At 47.9% G+C, this 23,313-nt stretch overlaps 1 protein-coding gene across 5 annotated transcripts in view; it reads right to left on the reverse strand.

Moving 5' to 3' along the window:
• ATP6V0A1 (ATPase H+ transporting V0 subunit a1) overlaps positions 1–23,313 on the reverse strand; it is a 66,942-nt gene that overhangs the window by 2,380 nt on the left and 41,249 nt on the right. For all 5 annotated transcript variants that reach the window (XM_010386125.2, XM_010386141.2, XM_030924136.1 and 2 more), the window contains 6 exons: positions 21,197–21,315; positions 19,313–19,529; positions 18,932–19,039; positions 12,642–12,749; positions 5,948–6,065; positions 5,469–5,640 (listed from right to left, as the gene is read on the reverse strand). In XM_010386125.2, coding sequence (XP_010384427.1) covers positions 5,469–5,640; positions 5,948–6,065; positions 12,642–12,749; positions 18,932–19,039; positions 19,313–19,529; positions 21,197–21,315 — 842 coding nt within the window. The remainder of the gene's footprint in view (positions 1–5,468; positions 5,641–5,947; positions 6,066–12,641; positions 12,750–18,931; positions 19,040–19,312; positions 19,530–21,196; positions 21,316–23,313) is intronic.

Genomic DNA, 23,313 nt, shown 5'->3' on the forward strand with positions numbered 1-23,313 from the left:
AAAAGGCCAAGGAGAGCTGCCCTGAGGAATAGTTTCCACATGGTGCTGTGTGACCCTGGAGGCACCGGAGCGCCTGTAAGAACAGGCAGGGGTGGGGCTGTGGCAGGCTCCAAGTGACAGGTCATGTGCAGGGTGAGGGCTTTGAGGCGCTTTAAAGCTTCAGGAACCCTTGAGTTCCCTAACTCAGTCTTTACAAACAGAGCTTCCTCCCTCCAAGCCAAGAAGCAGGAATTAAGAGAACAGGGGCTGGGAGGTGGCTGGGGACCAAAGGTGACAGACAGTTTGCCAGTGGGATTGGGAGCTCCTCAGAGGCCCTTCACTGGGGTGCAGGCTGAGGAGCACCCCCTTGGAGAAGACACAACAGAATTTTCTGAGTGGGAGTAAAAGCAGTCGGCTTTCTCCCACACATCCCCACATTCCACAGGGGTGGGTCAAGGTTTTCCAGGAAAAACAGGACTCAGGAGGGGAGGACACAGAGCTTCCAACTGACGTTAGCTCAGGGTTCCTGCCAGAGCAATTCCAAACGAGGACCTGGATTCACCCATGTCCCACCAAAACGACTTCTCCAAGTTCCAGTTACTGAGACCACCTCTGAGAGAATGCAGTGGGGCCTAGCGGTAGGTTCCTGCTTCTCACCCACTTGTGTTAGGTTTGAATTCTTCATATTTAATAGACTGTGTTCCCATGTGGCAAGGGTTATTTCAGAACAGTTGAAAAGAGATTTACATGTCCCCTTTTCATTCAACAATACACAGCCAGAGAGTGCACAAGTCACCTGAGGGTCCCAGGCCATTACCTAGGAGTGAATGTCAGCCTTGGTAGGGTATGCTGACCCCCAAATCCAGTGAGATGTCCAGAACTCTGACCCCACCCCCTGCCTGGCTAATCACAAAACCATTCTAATCTCCAAACTAGTCAAATGCAGCAGCAGCTTTGTTTTCAGATGCCTGTGGGGGCACCACCCTTTTCTTGGCACCCCTCCAGTCACCTTATCTACCCATGGGGCCTAGCAAGGAGGAAGAGGGATATATGCCCGGGAGGGGCACATCAATTGTACTGTGTGAGCAGACAGGTGGCCTCCCCGACATACTGCCCAATACTGCCCCTCCCACCAGCTGCTGCTTTAGAGACTTAGAGTGGCCAGAACTGGGACATCTCGGGTCTATCTTGAGGTCAGCCTGATTTTACCTCCTTCCCTGGCCACCCTCACCCCAACCACCCAGCACAAAGCTGGAAAGCAATTTCCCTGCCAGTCTCCCCACCCTCTCCTGCTGAACTGGGGAAAGGCGTGCTTCTTGAGAAAGTACAAACATGAAGTTCCCTGGGGCAAGGAGGGCCCCATCTGCCATCCTAGGTTCTTCCTTGTTTTTGGGCCTCTCCACTGCTCTGTTCAGGGAGACTCCAAGGTCTCGCCATGCCCCAAGCCACTGAAATGCTCCTCTAGAATTCAACAGCTGTGAGGAGAGCCTCAGGAAACCAGATGAGTGTCTCTATCATCTCTTCCAGCTCCAGCACTTGGCAAAGGCCACCTGGTGACTCAGAGGGATTAACTGGGACCAAAAGACATCATTCCTGCCACGTAACAGGAACTCTTGTTTCCTCGAGTGGGTGAAGGAGGAAGGAGTCTTGGGGCCACTTCCCTTTCCTGGTGGGGGTTGTGACTGAGGGCAGGCAGTTTGGAAATACAATTCTGGGCTGACCTGTTTATCTAGCCCATTCTGCCACTCTCTGTGCAGCTCAGGGCCTAGAACACACATCCGTCTGATAGCCTGAATATCAGGGCAATGAGGGCAGCCTGGAACTACATTTTAAGAGTTCTGAGTTCTCCTGGGCAGCCATTCCCTCAACTGCTCCATGCTGTCATGCCATGGCAACACGCATTCCTATCAAGAAGTTGGTCCCCGATTCTGTCCCTTTAATCGCCACCCAATCTGTGAGTATACAGGTGGGTGTACATCTATGTGTATGTGGAATTTGCTAGGTAAGGAGAGACCAGGTTCCTTGAAAGGTAGGCCCTGGGGCAACCTTCCAAACATACAAAACTGATTTGTATGTTCTGCATACAAATCAGTTTGATGTTTACAGTGATAACTACAATCAAATCCCTGTCTCATGCCTTCTCTGAAGAAGAAAAGATGTCTAATCACGGTAGGTAAGAAGCCAAGCACCCTTCATGTGGCAGGAGGGAGGAAAAGAGAGAGAAAACTCAGGAGACAGAATTAGCCGCTTAATACCTTAACCTGCTCACTGTTTTCAAACACATCGCCCCCCTTCCTATGACGCTGCATGAATCTCACACTAGTGGTTTATATGTTATTGAATCAAATGTTTTTCTCATTGTCCCCACTGAAGAGACCCAGAGCTTGTATAATGGGGCAGCCCTTGAATCAGGAAATAGCAGGGATAAAGTGGGAAATATGAAGATGCCTAGGCTGGATGCCAGGAAGAATAGCAGCACCATCCCTACAGCTGGTTCAGCAGCCCTAGAGACTCCACCCTGGTAAGAGGGCCACAGCTCAGAATGCCTCCTGCAGTCCTGGGCCACAGGGAAGATCCAGGCATCCTGGACGCACAGCTGCATTGTGCCAGGAGGCGGCACACAACCACCAACTTCATTCACTCCTGTTTTAGTGGTGGGGGAGGCGCCCCACTCATGTCGCAGGGACAGCCCTCCAAAGACGAGAATCTGGAAGCTACACAAAGGAGGTTTGCACTGTTTATTCCTCTCCTACCCAATACTCCTATTGCCAAAATAAATACGACATATACGGGGAGGTGTTCCTTGCAAACAGCACCTGAGGGCATTCTGATGGTATCCCTCTGCCTTCTGTGGGGTCTCCTCTCATTCTGGACAGGTTAAAAGCAGTTTCTTTATGGGGGACCCCAGGCAGACACCCTCTCTCCAGGGCATCCCACTTTTTTTTTTTGAGACGGAGTCTTGGTCTGTCGCCCAGACTGGAGTGCAGTGGCGCAATCTCGGCTCACTGCAACCTCCATCTCCTGGGTTCAAGCGATTCTCCTGCCTCAGCCTCCCAAATAGCTGGGACTACAGGCACCCACCACGACGCCCAGCATTTTTAGTAGAGATGGGGTTTAGCCACGTTGGCCAGGCTGGTCTCGAACTCCTGATCTCAGGTGATCCGCCTGCCTTGGCCTCCCCAAATGCTGGGATTACAGGTGTGAGCCACGGTACCCAGCAAGGGCATCCCACTTTTAAGCAGAGCAGCCACGACCCATCCTGGAGCACCTGCTTTTGCTGTGGCAGCACTTGGTGTGTGCATTACTTCCTGCTTGCTCACAGTAACCTTGGCAGTGAATGTTCTGCTCAGGTCCCCTCCCTGCTGTGACAGAGCTGGAATTCCAACCCAGGTCGCCCGATTCGGAAGCCTGCTGTCCTGTCACTCATCGCTTCAGTTCAGGGGGACATGGGAAGACACGGGGAGGCCACAGGTGAGCCTGAGGAGGAAGCAATCCTCTGGCAACAAAACCAGACTCAGGCCCAGGCGACCTTGCTCTGCAACAGTGCCTTGCTCCCGCCCTGCCCAGGAAGGAGATGACTGGCTACCCACGTGGGCTGGAATCAAGGTGAGGTGGTCACTGTTCCCTCAAACCCAGGGCTCAAGGGACAGGAGTGAAAAGAAAAGGAAGGAGACCAAGGGGCAAGAAAAAGTGAATCCTCAGAGGTTTCTCGTGCACTGAGGAGGGCTGAGGAAGTGTGCTCGGGGGAGGGGGGTCGGCTGATAAGCTGAGAATAGGGGGGCCAGCCAGATGAGCTGGGTGGGGAGGAGGGAGGCCAGACGGAAGACAGCCAGGCCAGAGGAAGCTACGTCTACTGACACAGCAGGGTTTCTGAAGAAGAGTGCACCCCAGCCACGTCTTGCCCTTCCATGCCTCACTCTCCGCCCATCACTCAGAAAAACCCACAGCTGAATCTTTGAGGAGGCTCAGGGGTCACCCAACCATGAGAAAATCAAAGATAAAGGGGAGTGGGGAAGGAGTTTCTCAGGTTCAGATCCTGGATTTTCTTCAGGTTTGGAGAACGAAGAGAACATTCATAGTCTTCTTCTGGCCTTGGGCTCATGAACACAGAGCATCCCATCCAGGGGCCTCTAAGGCACACCAGTGAGTCAGAGCCCTATGCTTGTAAAACAGGAGGAGGGTGTGAGTGCTTCTCTGGGGAGAGGGGCCAGAACTTCCAGAGAACTGGGGTTTTGAGACCCCAAAAAAGAGAATCACAACATAAAGGAGGAAATAGAGACCCAAAGAAGTGGAGTCTGAGGTGGAACAGCCACAGAAAATACAGACTGCCCCAGTTTTTAGTATAAGCATGTCCCATGCACATTTGGGAAATACTCATACTGAAAAAATTATCTGTTGTTTATGTGAAATACACACTGTATTTTTTTTTTTTTTTTTTTTTTTTTTTTTTTTTTTTTTTTGAGACAGAGTCTTGCTTTGTTGCCCAGGCTGGAATGCAGTGGCAGAATCTTGGCTCACTGCAACCTCCACCTCCTGGGTTTAAGCAATTCTCCTGCCTCAGCCTCCCAAGTAGTTGGGATTACAGGCATGTGCTACTACACCTGGTTAATTTTTGCATTTTTAGTACAGATGGGGTTGCACCATGCTGGCCAGGCTGGTCTCGAATTGCCGACCTCCTCCTGACCTCGAATCACTTCCTGAGGCAGGTGATTCACCTGCCTTAGCCTCCCAAAGTGCTGGGATGACAGGCGTGACCCACCACGCCCGGCCACACTGTATTTTTATGTGCTAAATCTGGCAACCCTGGTTTGAGGTGGTCACAGCCCAGACTACACCCCCGCTCTCCCAGTCCCAGAGGCTGAACTCATGCTCTCTCCACACAGAGCCATTAGGAGTCCATTAAAGAAAACAAACAGAACCACCCCAAACCTGCCCTTCTGAAGAAGCTTCGTGAGTGTACCAACCTCCACCCTATAGAGCCAGGAATCCCCCCAGCCCACAATGGAGCTGCCAAGGGTCCAACTCAAAGACCCCTGGCACAATGACAGAACAAAGAGGGCAAAGCTGGGGTGCAGTGTGCTCTAGCCTTTCCTGCACTTAACATCCATCCATTCCAGAGCTGCTTCCACTGTTCTGAAGACAGAAGAGTTACACACCAGAGAGAAAACCAGAAACCCTACGACCCCAGCAGCCCCTCTAAGCCAAAATCAGGAGCACTGGGGACAGTTAAAGGCAGAGAGCAGGACCTGACACCATTCACCAGGGACCTCTCCCTAGAGTCTAGGGAAGGCTGAGCTGTGCTTTTCTGTGATCATTTTCTGAAACTCAGTGGCAAAGCTGGTGCTGGAGTGTCCTGAGGTAAAGCTAGTGCAGGGCCGGCTCATGTTTCCTGCACAGAGCTGCAGGGCTGTGTTGGGAGAAAAGCTGCCCTCTCACCACAGCTAAGGACACATCCACCCCGATGCCCGCCCTGCCCTACTGCCCCTCACCAGTGTAAGCGCAGTGCATGGAGAAAGGCCGAGAGGCCCTCCATGATCAGGAGGATGGCCACAGTCAGGGTGGCAAAGGCAGCGAAGATGAAGAACAGCGCCAAACTTCCTGCCAGGCTCTTCACGCTCAGGCCGATGTGGATCACCATGGTCCAAAGCACCTCAGACAGCTCTGGGGAATGGGAGACACAAAATCCAGTGCAGTTTGGCAAGAGGCAGCCGTAGGCACGAATTTTGCTCTGCCATCCCCCCACTAGGGTTCCCTGGACCCTGGCTTCCCACTGCCTTAGTGGGACCACCATGCAGAGCTAACCTGGCAAAAGTGCCGAGCCTCCTGTCTGTACTCATTCTCCTTGCATTCAGGAACCTGAATAATTCCAGAACCTTCATGTAATTTCCATTCTACTTAAGCCCCCCAACTGAAAGTACGACCACAGAGGGGGAAACTAGAGTTCCGGAGCCCGGAGAGGCGTACTCACGCGCATGAGCAAGGCTGAGGGCCCAGAGCCGCAAGTAGGAGGCAGTGTTGGAGATGCAGCCCAGGCAGTACTCGATGGTGTGGATGGCCTGGTGGACCATGGTGTCCCCAAAGTCAAACTGTCGTGGGAGGAAACCAGAGAGAAAATATAAGGCTAGGAGGGGAATGTGCAGGCATTCTGAGTTGTGGCTACTTGGCGCTTTGAACCTGGGCCAGGGCAGGGGGACTGTACTTCCCATGGTTGGCACCTCAACTTTGGAGCGCCCAGAAGCACCCAGTGTTGAACTCAGGTGGTGATTTCGGCAGTGCCTTCCCCAAAAATCCTGCCTGGCTTAGCCCTCACCTGGGACACCTCCACTCCCCTCAATACACTACATTTTCATTAACTACATCTTAGTAAGATTCTTCTCGACACATTTGTTTTTCTCCCTCTGGGGCTCTGTGCTCAAGAGGGGAGTGTATGCTGAGTTGAGACACTGTTGGGAAAGTGACTGTCTCGGTCTGGGACCCTAAGGACCTGCAGGAGGGCAGGAAGGGATTTTCCCCAGACTGCGCTTCAGGAGATGGGCTCTCAATCTGGACACTGTCCTGAAAAGACTAGGCCTCTACAGCCACTTTACTTATTCTTTTTACAGCCTTTAGGGAGCAAGATAACCTTCTTTTTCTTTTGTGACGTCTAAAGAGATTACATGGTGAATTTTTTTTCCCTACATGATTTCACCACCATGCACAGGGAAATCCTGACGGAGTTTACGAATTTCCACGTGGGTTAAGGCCAAACAGCACATCTGTTTGGGTTAAGGCCAAATAGCACATCTCCAGTTTGTTTGTTTTCATTTTCCTCAAGCTCCCTTTGTCCCAGTTTTCCTTTCAATACCAAGAATTATTTCCAGAATAAAGGAATGGGCTGGAACAAGCTCTTGGGAGTGCACTTTCAGGATTGCTCCAAGCACAGTCGGGGTGAATGTGGGCTTCTGAATTTGGTATATTCTGGAAGCCCCAGGTACTTTCCCTGGGCCTCTCACTCTGTCAGGCTGACCGAAGACCAGAGGCACTACCTTACGGGGCTTCCCCCACAGAGCCCAGACGAGAATCCTCTGAGCTTTCAGACACTCCTGAGGGCTCAGTGGCCTCCCATCGGCCCCTGCCCTCAGATCAGGGTCTATTTTTTGCAGCAGTTCCTTTAAAAACCCACATGATTCCACTCCCAAAGGACACCAGAAATGTCTTGGGAAATCACTGAGAACATGGGGATGGGAGAAAGTGGCTCAGCTGGTAAAGCCACAATAGCCCAGGCCACAGGGGTGCAGCCAGCATGGAGGGGGCTGGCTCCACCATGCCATCTCTGGGCAAACGCCTGCTTTTCCCTCACCTCTATCGACACCTAGTCTATTTCTGGGCTTTTCTTCCGGAACAGGCTCTTCAAGTGTCCTTACTTACCCTGAAAACTAGGGTAATCCTAGTTCCCTGAGTTCCCTAAATCATAACACTGTGGTCAAGAGCTCTTTCCTACCACTGCTGGTTGCCGCCACAGGGCCTGCATCGAAAGGAAGAAGTCCATGGTTCCCAGGAGTGCTGATCTCTACTCCTGTGGGCCAGGGGGGCAGTGACCACTGGGCTCCCTTACAGCCAACCCCTTCAGTGTTTTCATTCCACCTCAAGTTTCTCCCACTGAAAAAAGTGCAAGACAGGAGAGAAGACTCGCTTCCAGGCCTTACCCTTGCCTTCTCTCCTTCATTCCCAGCTTCCTGCAGGCATTCTCAGGAGAGGCAAGGACTGGGTGAGAAATCCAGCCTAGCACTTATGAGTCTGCCACTCAGCACACTCCCAGTATCAATCAGCCATGACCGACCATGAATCGCTGCAGAGTCCCTGTCCACATCCTCTGTCTCAGTTTCCTCTCTGCCCAGCCAGTCGTCACCCTACTGCACCCTGGCTTCCATTTTCACTCCTCCACAAAATGCCTCTACTTAGTAAGGTCACCCTGACCTCCCAGTTGTTGCATCTTTTTTTTTTTTTTGAGATGGAGTTTCACTGTTCGCCCAGGCTAGAGTGCAGTGGCGTGATCTCAGCTCACTGCAACCTCTGCCTCCTGGGTTCAAGCAATTCTCCTGCCTCAGCCTCCTTAGTAGCTAAGATTATAGGCGCACACCACCACACCCGACTGATTTTTGTACTTTTAGTAGAGATGGGTTTTCACCACGTTGGCCAGGCTGGTCTCGAACTCCCGACCTCAGGTGATCCACCCACCTCGGCCTCCCAAAGTGCTGGGACTACAGGCGTGAGCTACCGCACCCGGCCCAGTTGTTAAAGTTAACAGACATTCTGTGTCCTTGTCCATGCTCTTGCAATGTCTGTCACTATGGCCTCTTCCTCCTTCTTGAAATACCTGCCTCCCCTTGGTTTTCCTCCTACTTCTCTGGACAGTTCTTTTTAGTCTCCATCGAGGTTCTCCTTTTTTTTTTTTTTTTTTTTGTTTTTTCCTTTTTTGAGACAGGAGTGCAGTGGCATGATCTCAGCTCACCGCAACCTCTGCCTCCCAGGAGAATCAAGTGATTCTCTTCCCTCAGCCTCCCAAGTAGCTGGGATTACAGGTTCACGCCACTACCACCCAGCTAATTTATGTATTTTTAGTAGAGATGGGTTTCACCATGTTAGCCAGCTGGTCTCAAACTCCTGGGCTCAATCTGCCCACCTCGGCTGCCCAAAGTGCTGGGATTACAGGTGTGAGCCACTGCACCTGGCCAAGGTTCTTCCTTAAATGCCGATGTTCTCTGGAGTTTCAGCCTCAGCCCTTGCATCTTTCTGGTGGGATTGCTACTCAGGGCTTCAAGGGTCACCCCTAGAAGTGACTCCCAAATGGATCTCACTATCCCTGCCTTGCTTGTTTCCAGCCAGCTGTACTCCTCCTGGGGAACCACAGGCTCTCCATGCTCAACACAGTAACTGCTCTCCTCTGCCCCCACGGAGATCAACTTCTATTCCATCTCTCATGTCCAGCAGACTAGACAGCCTGGGAGTCCATCTCGAATCTTCTCTTGCTCCTTACCTTTATTAGGGCACTGAGACCTATAGCTTCCTTTTTTTCTTTTCTTTTTTTTCGAGACGGAGTCTCGCTCTGTCACCCAGGCTGGAGTGCAGTAGCGCGATCTCAGCTCACTGCAAGCTCCACCTCCTGGGTTCATGCCATTCTCCTGCCTCAGCCTCCCAAGTAGCTGGGACTATAGGCGCCCACCACCACGCCCGGCTAATTTTTTGTATTTTTAGTAGAGACGGGATTTCACCATGTTAGCCAGGATGGTCTCGATCTCCTGATCTCGTGATCCGCCCGCTTCGGCCTCCCGAAGTGCTGGGATTACAGGCATGAGCCACTGTGCCTGACCTTGGGACCTATAGCTTTCACTTCTTTAATATCTCATATTGGTTCCTTCCTTTCCAACTCGTCCTACAAACGATGGCTTTCTGTTCTGTCCTGAATGACATCAAACAATGTGGAGTCCATGCCTCCTGACCTTGCCCCTCCCCAACCCAATATACCCTACAACATGGTCACTGGGGGTATTTCCTCAATGCACCATGGCTGTGTCACCACCAGCTTCACCACCCTCTCTTGGATGGCTCCTTGTTGTCCAAATGAGGCAAAAACTACTATGGCTGGTTTCTGCCAACCTCCAGTCTCACCTGTCCCCAGTTCCCCACCCCTGCCTCTGCTCCAGCCAAGCTGAATACTTGCTAGTCCTCAACATGTGATGGGCCTGCAGGTCTTTTGCCTGTGAAGCTGCATATGCTGGTGGTCTGCACCGCTCCTCTACAGGGCCTCCTGCTTGACCAGAGTAAGATAACTCCTTAGGGAGTCCTTCCAGGGTCTCCTTTTCCACCCTCACCCCAGTGTTCGTCAGCTGCCCTCTTTCTGTGCTCCCATAGCATCTGGGGCACACTTCTATCACAGCACCTGTCATCCAGACTGTCTCCCCACTTTGGGAGGTCTTTGAAGGCAAGCACCATGTTCTTCTTCTCTGTTTCTGTAGCACTATACATAGTGCTGGACACATGGAGGGTGAGTGAATGCATGGATGGGTGGGATGAATGCACCTGGTGAGGAGACAGTGGGGAGAGGTGCCACTGACCCAAAGGCTGAGTGGTCACGGCCTTTGAAGATTTCCCAGACAACCAACTGGCCTGGCTCTGGTGTGCAGCTGGACTGAGTCCCCACTAGGGAGAGGTACTAATGCTTCCACTGGGCTGGAGCAAGGGCCTGCATGGGACAAATACATTTTCACAGCCAAGCAAAATGGGGAAGTTCCAGAAGTAGGCTGAACTTTTTTTTAGGAACCTGTTTTGTTTGAAATCATTAGATAAATGTCATGGGTATCTAAATTTGGCTGTAGAGAACCAGACTGTGTATGTGCCTGATAAAGATAAAATATTTAGACTACTTGGGTAGCCAAGGGTAGCTGAATCCCTGAGTGAGCTAGGGATTGGGGGCTGAATTAGAGTCTATCTTGTTGGCTATCCAGCCTCCCGGGATATGGCTACAAACGAGAACACTGGTGCACAATAGCTGGTCAGACCATTCCGACAATGTGGGTGCGTGGCTAGGAAGACATTTAAAAAGCAGTGTTGTTGGAGGCAGTGAGCCTGGGAAAGGGTTGGGCTCCTCACTAACATGGAGCACACCCCACCCATCCCTGCCAGGTAGCGCAGCCAGGGACTGCACAGATGAGCAGTCTAGGAACACAGACACTCTTTGATGCCAGCAAAGGAGCCTCTCTAGGCTTCAGGAAGACCAGGTCCTGCCTGTGTTTACATAGAACAGCAAAGGCTTTCCCATTCCCATCCCACTGCCCTCCTAGAGAGGACCAGAGAGTCAGGAAGGGAAGGGTACAGTTTGTGGGTCTAGGCATTTTAGAGAGAAGTGCTGGGGGAAGATGCAAACAGTGCAGCAAGGCCTTTTAAAACCCCAATTTAAAGAGTATACGTTGCTAAGTAAATTACTGCTGAGCCAGAGGGTCCTTCTACTCGAGGTGTGGCCTGAACAGTTAGTCAACTTGCTTTCCAGTCTCTGTTATTCTCTGTTATTCTCTATGTGTGGCTGATATAATATTAACTCCTTTCACCCAGATGGATGATTTCCTTTGGGATGCATCTGGAAGGCAAAGCCTCCTTTTGAAAGCTGTCTCCCTCTCACCTGGGTCACATGGAGGTAGAGCTGACCCCGAGAAGGGTCCACCACTTCTAAGTTGAAGCATCATCAAGCTGAGGAGGGCAGCAGGAAGAGGCTGGCTCAGACAGGGAGGAAGGGTAAGCTTTGCTCACAAGCACTTGGAGGAGCAGGGAGGAAACGGCTACTCCCAGTGGCTGGGAGTAGAGCAACCACAACATCACAGGAGAGGAAGGCAGAGGCCAATGGGACTTAACCCCCAAGAGGAGTCACTTCAAGAATGCCAGTGCAGACATTACTTGTAGCTCCTTTCAAAGCCATTCTCCGAGGCATTAGATCAGCAAAGTCAATGAAACAAAGACAGAGGTGACTGAATGAGATGCAGTTAATGGAGATGAGCTTTTTAGAACACAGGTTCATGAACTGGTTAGAAATGGCCAGTGAAATGCAGGATGCACAGGAGTCATGTGTGTGGCCCCAGGGTGTGGCAGGGTCAGCAGAGTGATCACAAGGATGGGAAGAGAGAAGCCCAGGTAAACACGAAGGCAGTGCCGACTTTCATCTTACCACTTCGTCCTCGGTAGGCTTGAAAACACAAATTGACACTTAGTGGGGAGCCACGCCACACACAAGGTCACAAGTTAGGAGCACAAGGCTACTGAATGCTTCTTGGGGAGGATTGTTCATGTTAAATGGGCTAGCACGTTAGAGGCAGGCCTCCTCAGCATACACACAAAGCAAAATCAGCAGGAATTTAGAGCATTAAGATAGGTATTTTTAAAAGGCATCCCCAGGCCTTGTGATTTCTTTTTTAAAAAAGCATATATAGTGAAAGTGGTCAGACAGACTGAAAAGTCCAACTTGGGTCCTCAACTCCTATTTTATTTGATTTAAAAAGAATATAATGAGCAGATGAGATTTAATAGTTCAGTTCAGAGGCTTTGTGCTACAAGGGGTCAGGCAAGGAGAGTGGGCTTGGAGGTGCTATCTTAAGGAAAAGTCTAGTTTGGCCTGACTAATTCTCTCTCTCCCTGTAAAAAGTAGGCAAATGACACCAAAAAGGCTCAAACAAAATATCTGCAGCAAGAACATATCAGTGGTATAGGACTTCAAAAGTACCAGTGATTATAGCTGGTGAGTAATGCAAATGGAATGATCCTTGGAAGGGTCAATGGATGAAGAAGCTGTGCTTAGTGACCTGTGTTTCAGGTCGTAAGAGTTGGGATGCTGAGGCCTGCTCTGCCTCAGGCGAGAGAGCAGTCAGTAATGGAGACCTGCGTGCAAAGCACTGCAGGCAAAATCTGGAATTCAAGACAGGAACAAAACTGCTGCAGGCTCTGGGGGCAACAGCTGGAGCTTAGGGCAGGGTCCACTGGAAAAAGCTGTGGTGCCCTAAGAGGTCCAGAAGGCAGGCTGAGTATTAATTAGTATTTTTATTTTTCAAGGAGAAGACTGGAGTGAGGCCTCTTAGGGTACACAAGACTAGGGCTGACCCGAGGTGGAAGGAGAGGAAGCCCACACCACGGGATCTTACCTCGTCTGCGTCCTCTGAGTGGGTGGAGAGCTGGTCATGCTGAATAATCTCAGCATCCTCCTCTGTCGGTCCGTTGCCCACCCTGATCCCACCAAAGTTGAGAGTTCCCTACACAGATGAACAGAAAGAGTAGAATTTGCCTGGGCTTTAACAAGACATTCTGTGAGGTGGGAAGGGCGATGGTTAGTAACACAAACCTCAGAAAAGCATATAGTCTAACAACAAAACAAAACCCACTGACTGAACAGCTAAGTAAAGTCAAACAACTGTTCCACCCCAACCACCACATTCCCCAGCCCCAGACCAAGCGACAGTTATCACCTTACCCTGCTTCAGAGGAAATATGCAGTTCTGTCTACTGTGCCAAGAGGCACCAGCCTCACCTGGGTCAACGCTAATTGAGAATCCGGCTTGAATGAAAACCTTAATAGGAACAGATTCTCATTACAAGTACAGCTCTATCTGTAAAGACTGCAAGGGCCTAAGCTTTTCTGGCACTAACGATTAGACTTTCTAAGAGGAAGGGGGGCCAAATGACATGGTGATTGTACCCTAGTCTGATAAGCTTTTAACAGGGGCCCAAGAATTCCAGCAACCTCTTCCAGAAATGTACCATGTCTCTGCTCAGGAACAAAGAACTTCCAAGGTCAGAGAAGGAAAAAAAAGCTTAATGTATATTCACTTGTGGCTAGAGAGTGCTGAGCTTACAAAGATGAGGAGGGGGCTCCTTGTCTTCAGTGGAGGGCTCTGGAATGTTAAAATAATTCTTCCACAGGCACGTGGGCAGACACTGATGGGGCATTTGCTTCTTCTGAGTTCACAGGCACAGTCTTTGGTAGGGTCTCCAAAAGCACAATTATAAAGTCAACTTGATTTGAAAAAACTTGAGTTTTTCCAAACCCAAAGCAAAAAAGACTTTGGGAACAAAAACCAGGCAGAAATGAGTTAAGTCTCACAGATCCCAATTAGTGCTAACCTGCCACAGCATGAAAAGGAATTTAAACAACAGCCCCAGATTCACTTCAGATGGTTTCTGTCCAGTGGGCCAAACAAGGCAAGAGCTCAAGGGTGGATCTCCTGCAATCTGGTCTTCAGGCAGCAGCATGAGCAGTGTGCAGGTGGCCTGCGCAGTTGCCCTGTGCTCCTCATCCTCAGCTCTACCTCCTGGTGTGCATTTTTTGCCATGGCTCTTGTCACAGTTTAATGCCCAGCTCAGACCTAAGTGTTTGCACAAATCCTCCCTCCTACTCTAGCAGTGGTCCTTAACATGCTGGTCAGAGAACTAGCTGCATTAGAATCACCCCAAAAGCTGCATTTTAAATAGAAATTCTCAAATACTACTCCCAGAAATTATAAATTTAGTAGTTCTGGGGTGGCACCCAATAAATCTGTATTTAAAAAATATGTTCCCAAGTACAAATTGTATAATCATTGTGAAGGGTTTATCAAAATTTTAAATGCATGAACTCTTTGAGATTCAGCAATCCCACTGCTGGAACATCTAGGCTTGCAAAACTTTGGCAAGGTATATGGACAAGGGGCTCGGCGTGGTGGCTCATGCCTGTAATCCTAGCATTTTGAGAGGCTGAGTCAGGCAGATAACCTGAGGTCAAAAGTTCATGACCAGCCTGGCCAACATGGCAAAACATCGTCTCTACTAAAAATACAAAAATTAGTTGGGCATGGAGGTAGGCGTCTGTAATCCCAGCTACTCTGCAGGCTGAGGCAGGAGAATCGCAGAAACCCAGGAGGTGGTGGTTGCAGTGAGCTGAGATCGCGCCCCTGCACTCCATCTTGGGCAACAGAGTGAGACTGTGTCTCAAAAAAAAAAAAAAAAAAAAAAAAGACACATGGACAAGGATGTTCCCTGCATTGCTGTTTGTGATAGCAAAGAATTGGGAGCAACCAACACATCCATCAAAGAGAGGACTTTGGCATATCCAGTGGAATATCCTACGGAAAGCTAGGCAACCATAAAAAAGAGCGATAGTCAGCCAGGCACAGTGGCTCACACCTGTAATCCCAGCACTTTGGGAGGCCATGTTGGGCAGATCACAAGGTCAGGAGATCGAGACCAGCCTGGCCAACATGGTGAAACCCCGTCTCTACTAAAAATTCAAAAATTAGGCCAGGCGCGGAGGCTCATGCCTGTAATCCCAGCACTTTGGGAGGCTGAGGCAGGTGGATCACGAGGTCAGGAGTTCAAGACCAGCCTGGCCAACATGGTGAAACCCGTCTCTACTAAAAATACAAAAGTTAGCCAGGCGATGTGACAGGTGCCTGTAATCCCAGCTACTTGGGAAGTTGAGGCAGGAGTATTGCTTGAACCAGGGAGGCAGAGGTTGTAGTGAGCCGAGATTGTGCCACTGCACTCTTAGCATGGGGGACAGGGCAAGACTCTACCTCAAACAAACAAACAAACAAACAAAAATTAGCCAGGCATGGTGGTGCATGCCTGTAATCCTAGCTACTCAGGAGGCTGAGGCAGGAGAACTGCTTGAACCCAGGAAGTGGAGGTTGCAGTGGGGTGAGATTGTGCCATTGCACTCCAGCCTGAGTGACAGAGCGAGACTTCATCTCAGAAAAAAAAAAAGTGATTATCACTATGAAACAATCTTCAAGATACACTAACTTTTAAAAAACATAATAAATCGAGAGGCAGAAGAGTGCCACAGTTTAAAACACAATTCCTCATGTGTCTTTCTCTACATGCATAGAGCACATACACACCTATCAACAGAAGACAGGCAGATATCTATCAGAGGCAAGGCCCCTACCTGTTAACAATGCCCCTGGAAGAGGAGAACTACAGTGGGGGCAGGTGGTTTTCTTCTTAGCACTATATGCATTCTCTAGCCAAGTGCACATATTCCTTTATTTTTTTATGTCAGTAGGGGATTGTCAGGACCATGAAATTATGGGCCACTTTTATTTCTTCTTCCACTTATTTGTTTTAATACCCTAAGAAACAAATTCGGAGTCTACCAGGTGCCTCTGAAGTGCAGTCAGACTTGTGGGCCACCAGAGCCTGGACACCTCCAGATCATGCACATATTCCACTTGGCAACCCTCAGAAGGTGGACTGAAGATGCAACAGAGGGCACAGGAGGGGCTCCTGCATATCCCAGGCTGGGTTATAGGGTATAGGAGGAAGGCTTCAAGGTTCAAGGCTCCCAAAGTAGAAAGCCATTTCTGAAGCTTTCTCCAACTAGCAAATAAACTGAGGGGCAGATAGGTTACATCTCCCAGCCAGACACTAACAAGGATCTCTTCAGAACACAGGAATGAGAGTTACAGGAAGGGGGATGAAAGACACATGTCAGCAGAAAAAAGGAAAGAAAAATTAAACTACGATATATCACTCACAGACAACCAAGGGGACAAAGAACAGAACAAAATCAGATCACTGTTCATATCCTCAGCCCTCTGGGGTCAAAAATCCAGAGGCTTTCTTGTAGAATGATCATCCTGATGCCTTCAGGCTGCTCTCCAGGAACAGATGTTTGGCTAAAGAACCAGTGGGGTAAGAAGACCCTGTGAATGTGCTGGTTTCCAGATGGGGAACTTTTAACTTAGAATTGATCACAGAAGAGGTTGCCAGACTTAAAAGCATTAAGATCTTGTCAGAAGCATATCTTATATATGCTAAGACCAGCAGAAAGAAGAGTATGTGTTAAGGACATCGACAATAGGTAGTATGTGTTCTAAAGGTTTTTAAAATTTCTCACGGGGAAGTCCCTACTTGAAAATATATTTTAAGCAGCAAGATTAAAATTTTTTCTGACCCAGAATGTCAGCCCTTTTAGACTAGTTCCAGAAGGATGACCATAAGAAGTTTTCCAAGTTTAAAATAATCAGAAACACTTAATGAAGGAAATGGTTATCCATCTAAATCTTTCATTTTATTTAAAGAAGTATATACTTCTAGCACATAGAAGTAATGGGTAATCACTACCGGTGAGACTTTTACAATCTTATAGATTCATTCATAACTTAGAACATATTGGGCTAATATATTTGTGCATTGTAAGACTTTGGTTAAAAGATGTTTTTGAGGACAAATATTCAAAGTGCTGTTACTGAATCTTGAATTAGTATCAGAAGAGGGAAGGATCAAGACAGATCACTTTGGTTATGACACCAGATGACAGTAAACACAACACATCGGAGGGTGGAGGTCTCACTGGAACAGCTGAGGACATGTGAGATCTTCTCAGTTTCTCACAAAATACTAAACATGTATAAACTTTCACTTTTAAAAAAGAAGTTAAGTTACTACTAAAAAAGATCAAATGTCCAAGCATCACTCTAAAGTAGAACTCTAAAGTGCAGGGAAATCAATTCAAGAATCAGAGATATTCTTGCTTCCACGCTGAAAAATCATCCAATACATGGTCACAAAATACAGACATGAAAGTGGGTGAGTCCAAGAGCTGCCATCTTGGATTAAGATGATGGGACTCAGTGAGGGTACAACAGCCACTTTGTTACTATGGACATGCCTGTACTTACATATTTGAATAGAAACTTAGTAGACCAATACTAAAGATGATGCCAGAATCTATCCTTAAGAGGTGGAACTTCTGTTATCATCTCAATGAGTAACAAGGACATATTTCCCAAGAGCACTCATGTCCCATGCTCTCAATTTAATTAAAAAGAATTCTGCTGCACTGTTTGCCACCTCTTTAAATGAAATGTGATAGTTTGTTGGTTTTCATTCACTCACTGTTGCAGCCGCTGCTGCCTCTACTCCCTGTTGGCTCGGGTTTGGGCTGACTGGGGCCTCCACAGGTTGCCCTTCCTGATAGTGAATGGAAGAAAAGAGGGAGGGGAGAGAAAACAAAAGAGGGAGGGAGTGAAGGGGGAGACGAATGGAAGGTACATGGAAGGATGAAGATGGTCAGAAAAGGGAGAAGGAGGGTCTTGTAACTCAGCTGCTCTCCAACAGGAGTCATCATCTAACCGCCGTTTAAGAGTCATGCAACAAGATCGTTTGGGGTTTCTCAGGCAGTGTAAAGAAAGTGCTATTGGATACCCAGAAATTACGCACGATACTGAACATCTAGCGAATTTAACTCTGTGTGTGTGTGTGTGTGTGTGTGTGTGTAGAATTCATATACACACAGACATTAAGTAAACATATATACGTATGCTGCTTTTTAAAAAGAAAAAAAATCAACGTGCTTTAAACCAAACTTTTTTCCTGGATGTTTTGGTCAGTGAAAGTATCACAGTCTCATTTGAAAGGAAAATGTCTCAATGTTAGTCCTGTGGTTGCTCAGGCAAACCACATGAGTAAGTTCACCCGTCTGCAGCTCTTGCAGCCTTGCTTGGCTTTGGCTGATGCTACATCTAGACAGGCACAGGCCTACATTTTCCTGAGTGCAGCGTGAGCAAAGCATGACCAGAAAAGGTAAAAATTTGTGACTTTTCTCTACCCCAGCTACTCAAAGCTGAATCCAGATGTCTTGAGCAGCAGAAACGTTTCTCTGACCTGGCAGGCTCAGTGCTCATGCTGGGACATAACACAAATGCGTTTTGTTTGGTTGTTTTTTTTTTGTTTTTGAGACAGAGTCTCACTCTGTCCCCATGCTGGAGTACAGTGGCACAATCTCAGCTGACTGCAACGTCCGCCTCCCAGGTTCAAGTGATCCTTCCACCTCAGCCTCCCAAGTAGCTGGGACTACAGGCTCGCACCAGCACGCCTGGCTAATTTTTGTATTTTTAGTAAAGACAGTGTTTCACCATGTTGGCCAGGCTGGTCTCAAGCTCCTGACCTCAAGTGATCCACCCACCTTGGCCTCCCAAAGTGCTAAAAGTGCTGGGATCACAGCCGTGAGGCAACGCACCAGGCCACAAATGCGTTGTAAGAGTATACAGATTTGTGGCTGTGCACAGTGGCTCACACCTGTAATCCCAGCACTTTGGGAGGCTGAGGTGGGTGGATCACGATGTCAGGAGTTGGAAACCAGCCTGGCTAATATGGTGAAACCCTGTCTCTGCTAAAACTACAAAAATTAGCCAGGTGTGGTAGTGTACACCTATAATCCCAGCTACACAGGAGGCTGAGGCAAGAGAATTGCTTGAATCTGGGAGGTGGAGGTTACAGTGAGCCGAGATCGTACCAATGCACCCCAGCCTGGGCGACAGAGCGAGACTCCGTATAAAAAAAAAAAGAGTATACAGATATACAGATTTGTGCACAATTAATTATATCCACTGGGGAATTGCCTTAATCTTGAACAAAAGAAAAGTCTAGTAACTTTTAGCAATAGAAATACACCTACCAAATGCTTTCGCCTCAGATACTGACGGCGAAGGACCAGTGGTTTAAACAGCAGCATCCAAGGTACACACAGTAGCGCAACCACTACCAGGAAACACTGAATTCCTTTCTGCAGAGTAAGAAGAAGGACAAGGTATATCATATAAAGGTCTACTGATCACATACGCAGTTTCCAAGTCTGGCACAAATTTCCCCCAACAGTACTTTCTTACTAATCTATGAATAACACTATCCAGTTTCTCAAAATAATTAGCACATTTTGTGGCAAAGCCCTAGAATTGTCCCATAGAAGGGCAGTTATAAATTTTTTGGGGTCAGAGAAACATCTGGCTTCCTGATCAAGGATAATCATCTCAGACAGCCCGCCTCTGGGTTGACGTACCTGTCCAGAATACAACATTGAATAACCAGACTCTGGGTAGGAAAAGAGGAACATGTTTATGAAATGGATCAGAAGGCTTGGTGCATTCTCAGATGTATGAGCATCATAGGCCGTCCACTTGTAAAAAATAAGGATAACCAAATAGCCAAACAAAGAGGTCATAAAGATTATTTCAGGAATAAATCCAAAGTAGATATTCAGGGGCTTCTTGAAATAGCTAAAAAGGAGAGAGAAAAAAATGTTAAGGGTAAATAGGCCTAGGGCCACTCCTACACTGAATGGAGTATTCACTAGATTTTTCTATTTAATACCTCCTCAACTCTGTCTTTATCACTTTAAGCAGCAGCAACCAGAAGCTGGAGGCAACAGAGACAATGTAGGATTAACTATCACGGTCAAACTTCTGAACCTTGGTTTTGTTTTGCTGTTGCTTTTTCTTCTTTTTTGAGACAGGGTCTCACTCTGCCACCTAGCCCAGAGTACAGTGGTGTAATCTTGGCTACCGCAGTCTCAACCTCCCTAGGCTTAGGTGATCCTCTTACCTCAGCCTCCCGAGTAGCTGGGACTATAGGCATGTGCCACCACACCCAGCTAATTTTTACATTTTTTATAGAGATGGGGTTTTGCCATGTTGCCCAGACTGGTCTCAAACTCCTGACCTCAGGTGATCTGCCCACCTTGGCCTCCCAAAGTGCAGGATGACAGTTGTGAGCCATTGTGACCGGCCTCAAACTTCTGAACCTTGAACGGCTCCAATACCATCCCCACCATTCTCTCCATGAGAAAGAGAATGGAAAAATCTAGTACATTTTGAGACCACAGTTCATAACTTTTTTTTTTTTTTTTGTAGAGATGGGGTCTCTTGTCGTGTTACCCAGGCTTGTCTTGAACTCCTGGGCTCAAGCGATCCGCCTGCCTTGGGCTCCCAAAGTGCTGGCATTACAGGTGTGAGCCGCCATGCCTAGTTCACAGTTAATAATTTTATGAGTTGCACATCAAGGAAAAAAAGAGAGCTCACTTACTTTGATGAAAATTGCTCAAGTTTTTTTCAAGGATCTTTACTGGAACAGCAAATTGTTAAAGGACTAACATTAAGCCTCATTTAAGACCATGAAAAAAAATTTCTTTTTTTTTTTGAGACGGAGTCTTGCTCTGTCACCCAGGCTGGAGTGCAGTGGTGTTATCTTGGTTCACTGCAACCTCTGCCTCCTGGGTTCAAGCAATTCTCCTGCCTCAGCCACCAGAGTAGCTGGGATTACAGGTGCCTGCCACCACACCTGGCTAATTTTTTGTGTTTTTAGTAGAGACGGAGTTTCACTATGTTGGCCAGGCTGGTCTTGAACTCCTGACCTCAAGTGATCTGCCCGCCTCATCTTCCCAAAGTGCTGGTATTACAAGTATAAGCCACTGCACCTGGCCAGGCCATGAAGTTTTTGTTTTGTTTTGTTTTGTTTTTGAGGCAGAATCTTGCTCTGTCGCCCAGGCTGGAGTGCAGTGGTACCATCTTGGTTCACTGCAACCTCTGCCTCCCAGGTTCAAGCGATTCTCCTGCCTCAGCTTCCCGAGTAGCTGGGATTACAGGCGCGTGCCACCATACCCAGCTGATTTTTGTATTTTTAGTAGAGACGGGGTCTCACCACGTTGGTCAGACTGGTTTCGAACTCCTGACCTCAGGTGATCCACCCGCCTTGGCCTCCCAAAGTACTGGGATTACAGGCATGATCCACCGTGCCTAGCCACACCATTAAATTTTTAGAAAAGCACTTCTATAATGTAGAATGAGGTTCTGAGTTATTAATCCCTCCCCAAAGATGTCATGGTTTCTTTAGGCAAAAGCATTCTCTAAACTATGCACATTCTTATGACAGAAATGGAACAACTCACATATGGTTGAACAGGCTCAGGCTGACTCCAAACAGCATATGGATGATACCAAGGATAACAGACATCTTCATCTTAAAGGAGTTCAAGAAGGTCAGTTTATTGGTAGCAATGTTCCAAATCTGTCATAACCCAAGAAAACAAATAGGTATTATAAAGAATTCTCAAAGGGAAAAATATTCCTCTGTTTAAAAAAACAATATTTATTTATTTATTTATTTATTTATTTATTTATTTATTTATTTTGAGACAGAGTCTCGCTCTGTTGCCCAGGCTGGAGTGCAGTGGCGCAATCTTGACTCACTGCAACCTCCGCCTCCCAGGTTAAAGTGATTCTGCTGCCTCAACCTCCCGAGTAGCTAGGACTACAGGCACCCGCCACCATGCCCAGCTATTTTTTTGTATTTTTAGTAGAGATGGGGTTTCACTGTGTTAGCCAGGATGGTCTCGATCTCCTGACCTCATGATCCACCCGCCTAGGCCTCCCAAAGTGCTGGGATTACAGGCATGAGCCACTGCGCCCGGTCAACAATTTTTATTTATTAGTCAATATTATTTATTATGGAAAATTCTAAACAGATACTTAAGCAGACAGGATGGTATAACAAACCCCCATGCACCTATCACTCTGCTTCAACAAATTTTTTTTTAACCTTGCTTCTAAGGAGAATGCTTCAAAAATTAATATCACCTTATGGACTCGTGAAACAAGATTACTGCCACTCACTCATCTCCATATTACTATAAAATCAAGTCCAGATATCATGTCATTTTACCCATAAATATTTCAGTGTGGATGTCTAAAAGGAAAAGACTTATCTATTTATTTATTTATTGAGATGGAATTTCGCTCTTTTTGCCCAGGATGGAGTGCGGTGTTCACGATCTCAGCTCACTGCAATTTCCACCTCCCGATTTCAAGCAATACTCCTGCCTCAGCCTCCCAGGTAGCTGGGATTACAGGCACAGGCCACCATGCCCAGTTAATTTTGTATTTTTAGTACAGATGGGGTTTCACCATGTTGGCCAGGCTGGTCTCAAACTCCTGATCTCAGGTCTGGCCTGAGGCCTGCCTCGGCCTCCCAAATTGGTTGGATTATAGGCTTAAGTCACTGTGCCTGTTCAGTAAGGCTTTTTTTTTTTTTTGAGATGAACTCTTGCTCTGTCGCCCAGGCTGGAGGGCAGTGGCGAAATCTCGGCCCACTGAGAGGTGGGGTTTTCACCATGTTAGCCAGGAAGGTCTTGATCTCCTGACCTCACGATCCGCCGGCCTTGGTCTCCCAAATTGCTGGGATTACAGGCGTGAGCCACTGTACCTGGCCGGGACTTATTTTTAAAACATGACCACAAGATTGTCATCACACCTAAATGCACTAACGATGATTTCTTTTTTTTTTTTTTTTCTTTGAGATGGAGTCTTGCTCTGTCGCCCAGGCTGGAGTGCAGTGGCGCGATCTTGGCTCACTGCAACCTCTGCCTCCTGGGTTCAAGCAATTCTCTGCCTCAGCTTGCTGAGTAGCTGGGATTACAGGTGCTCGCCAACATGCCCGGCTAATTTTTTTTGTATTTTTAGTAGAGACGGGGGTCTCACCATCTTGGCCAAGCAGGTCTTGAACTTCTGACCTCGTGATCTACCTGCCTTGGCCTCCCAAAGTGCTGGGATTACAGGCATGAGCCACCATGCCCAGTCAACAATGATTCTTTAATATCATAAAATATATAGTCAATATTCAAATTTCTCTGATTGTGTCCAAACCTTTTTTGTTTTTTTTAAATTCATTTATTCAAAGCAAGGTCTAGATAAGGTCTATACATTTTTTTTTTTTTTTTTTGAGACACGGTCTCACTCTGTTACCCAGGCCAGAGTGCAGTGGTGCGATCTCAGCTCCCTGCAACCTCTGCCTCCCAGGTTCAAGTTATTCTCCTGCCTCAGCCTCCCGAGTGACTAGGCCTACAGGCATGCACCAACACACCGGCCAATTTTTATACTTTTAGTAGAGATGGGGTTTCGCTATGTTGCCTGGGTTGGTCTGGAATTCCTGAAGTCATCTGCCCACCTCAGCCTCCCAAAGTGCTGGGATTACAGGCATAAACCACTGTGCCCAGCCTATACATTATGA

This window comes from Rhinopithecus roxellana, chromosome 19 (genome assembly GCF_007565055.1).
Source record: "Rhinopithecus roxellana isolate Shanxi Qingling chromosome 19, ASM756505v1, whole genome shotgun sequence".
Classification (NCBI taxonomy): Eukaryota; Metazoa; Chordata; class Mammalia; order Primates; family Cercopithecidae; genus Rhinopithecus; species Rhinopithecus roxellana.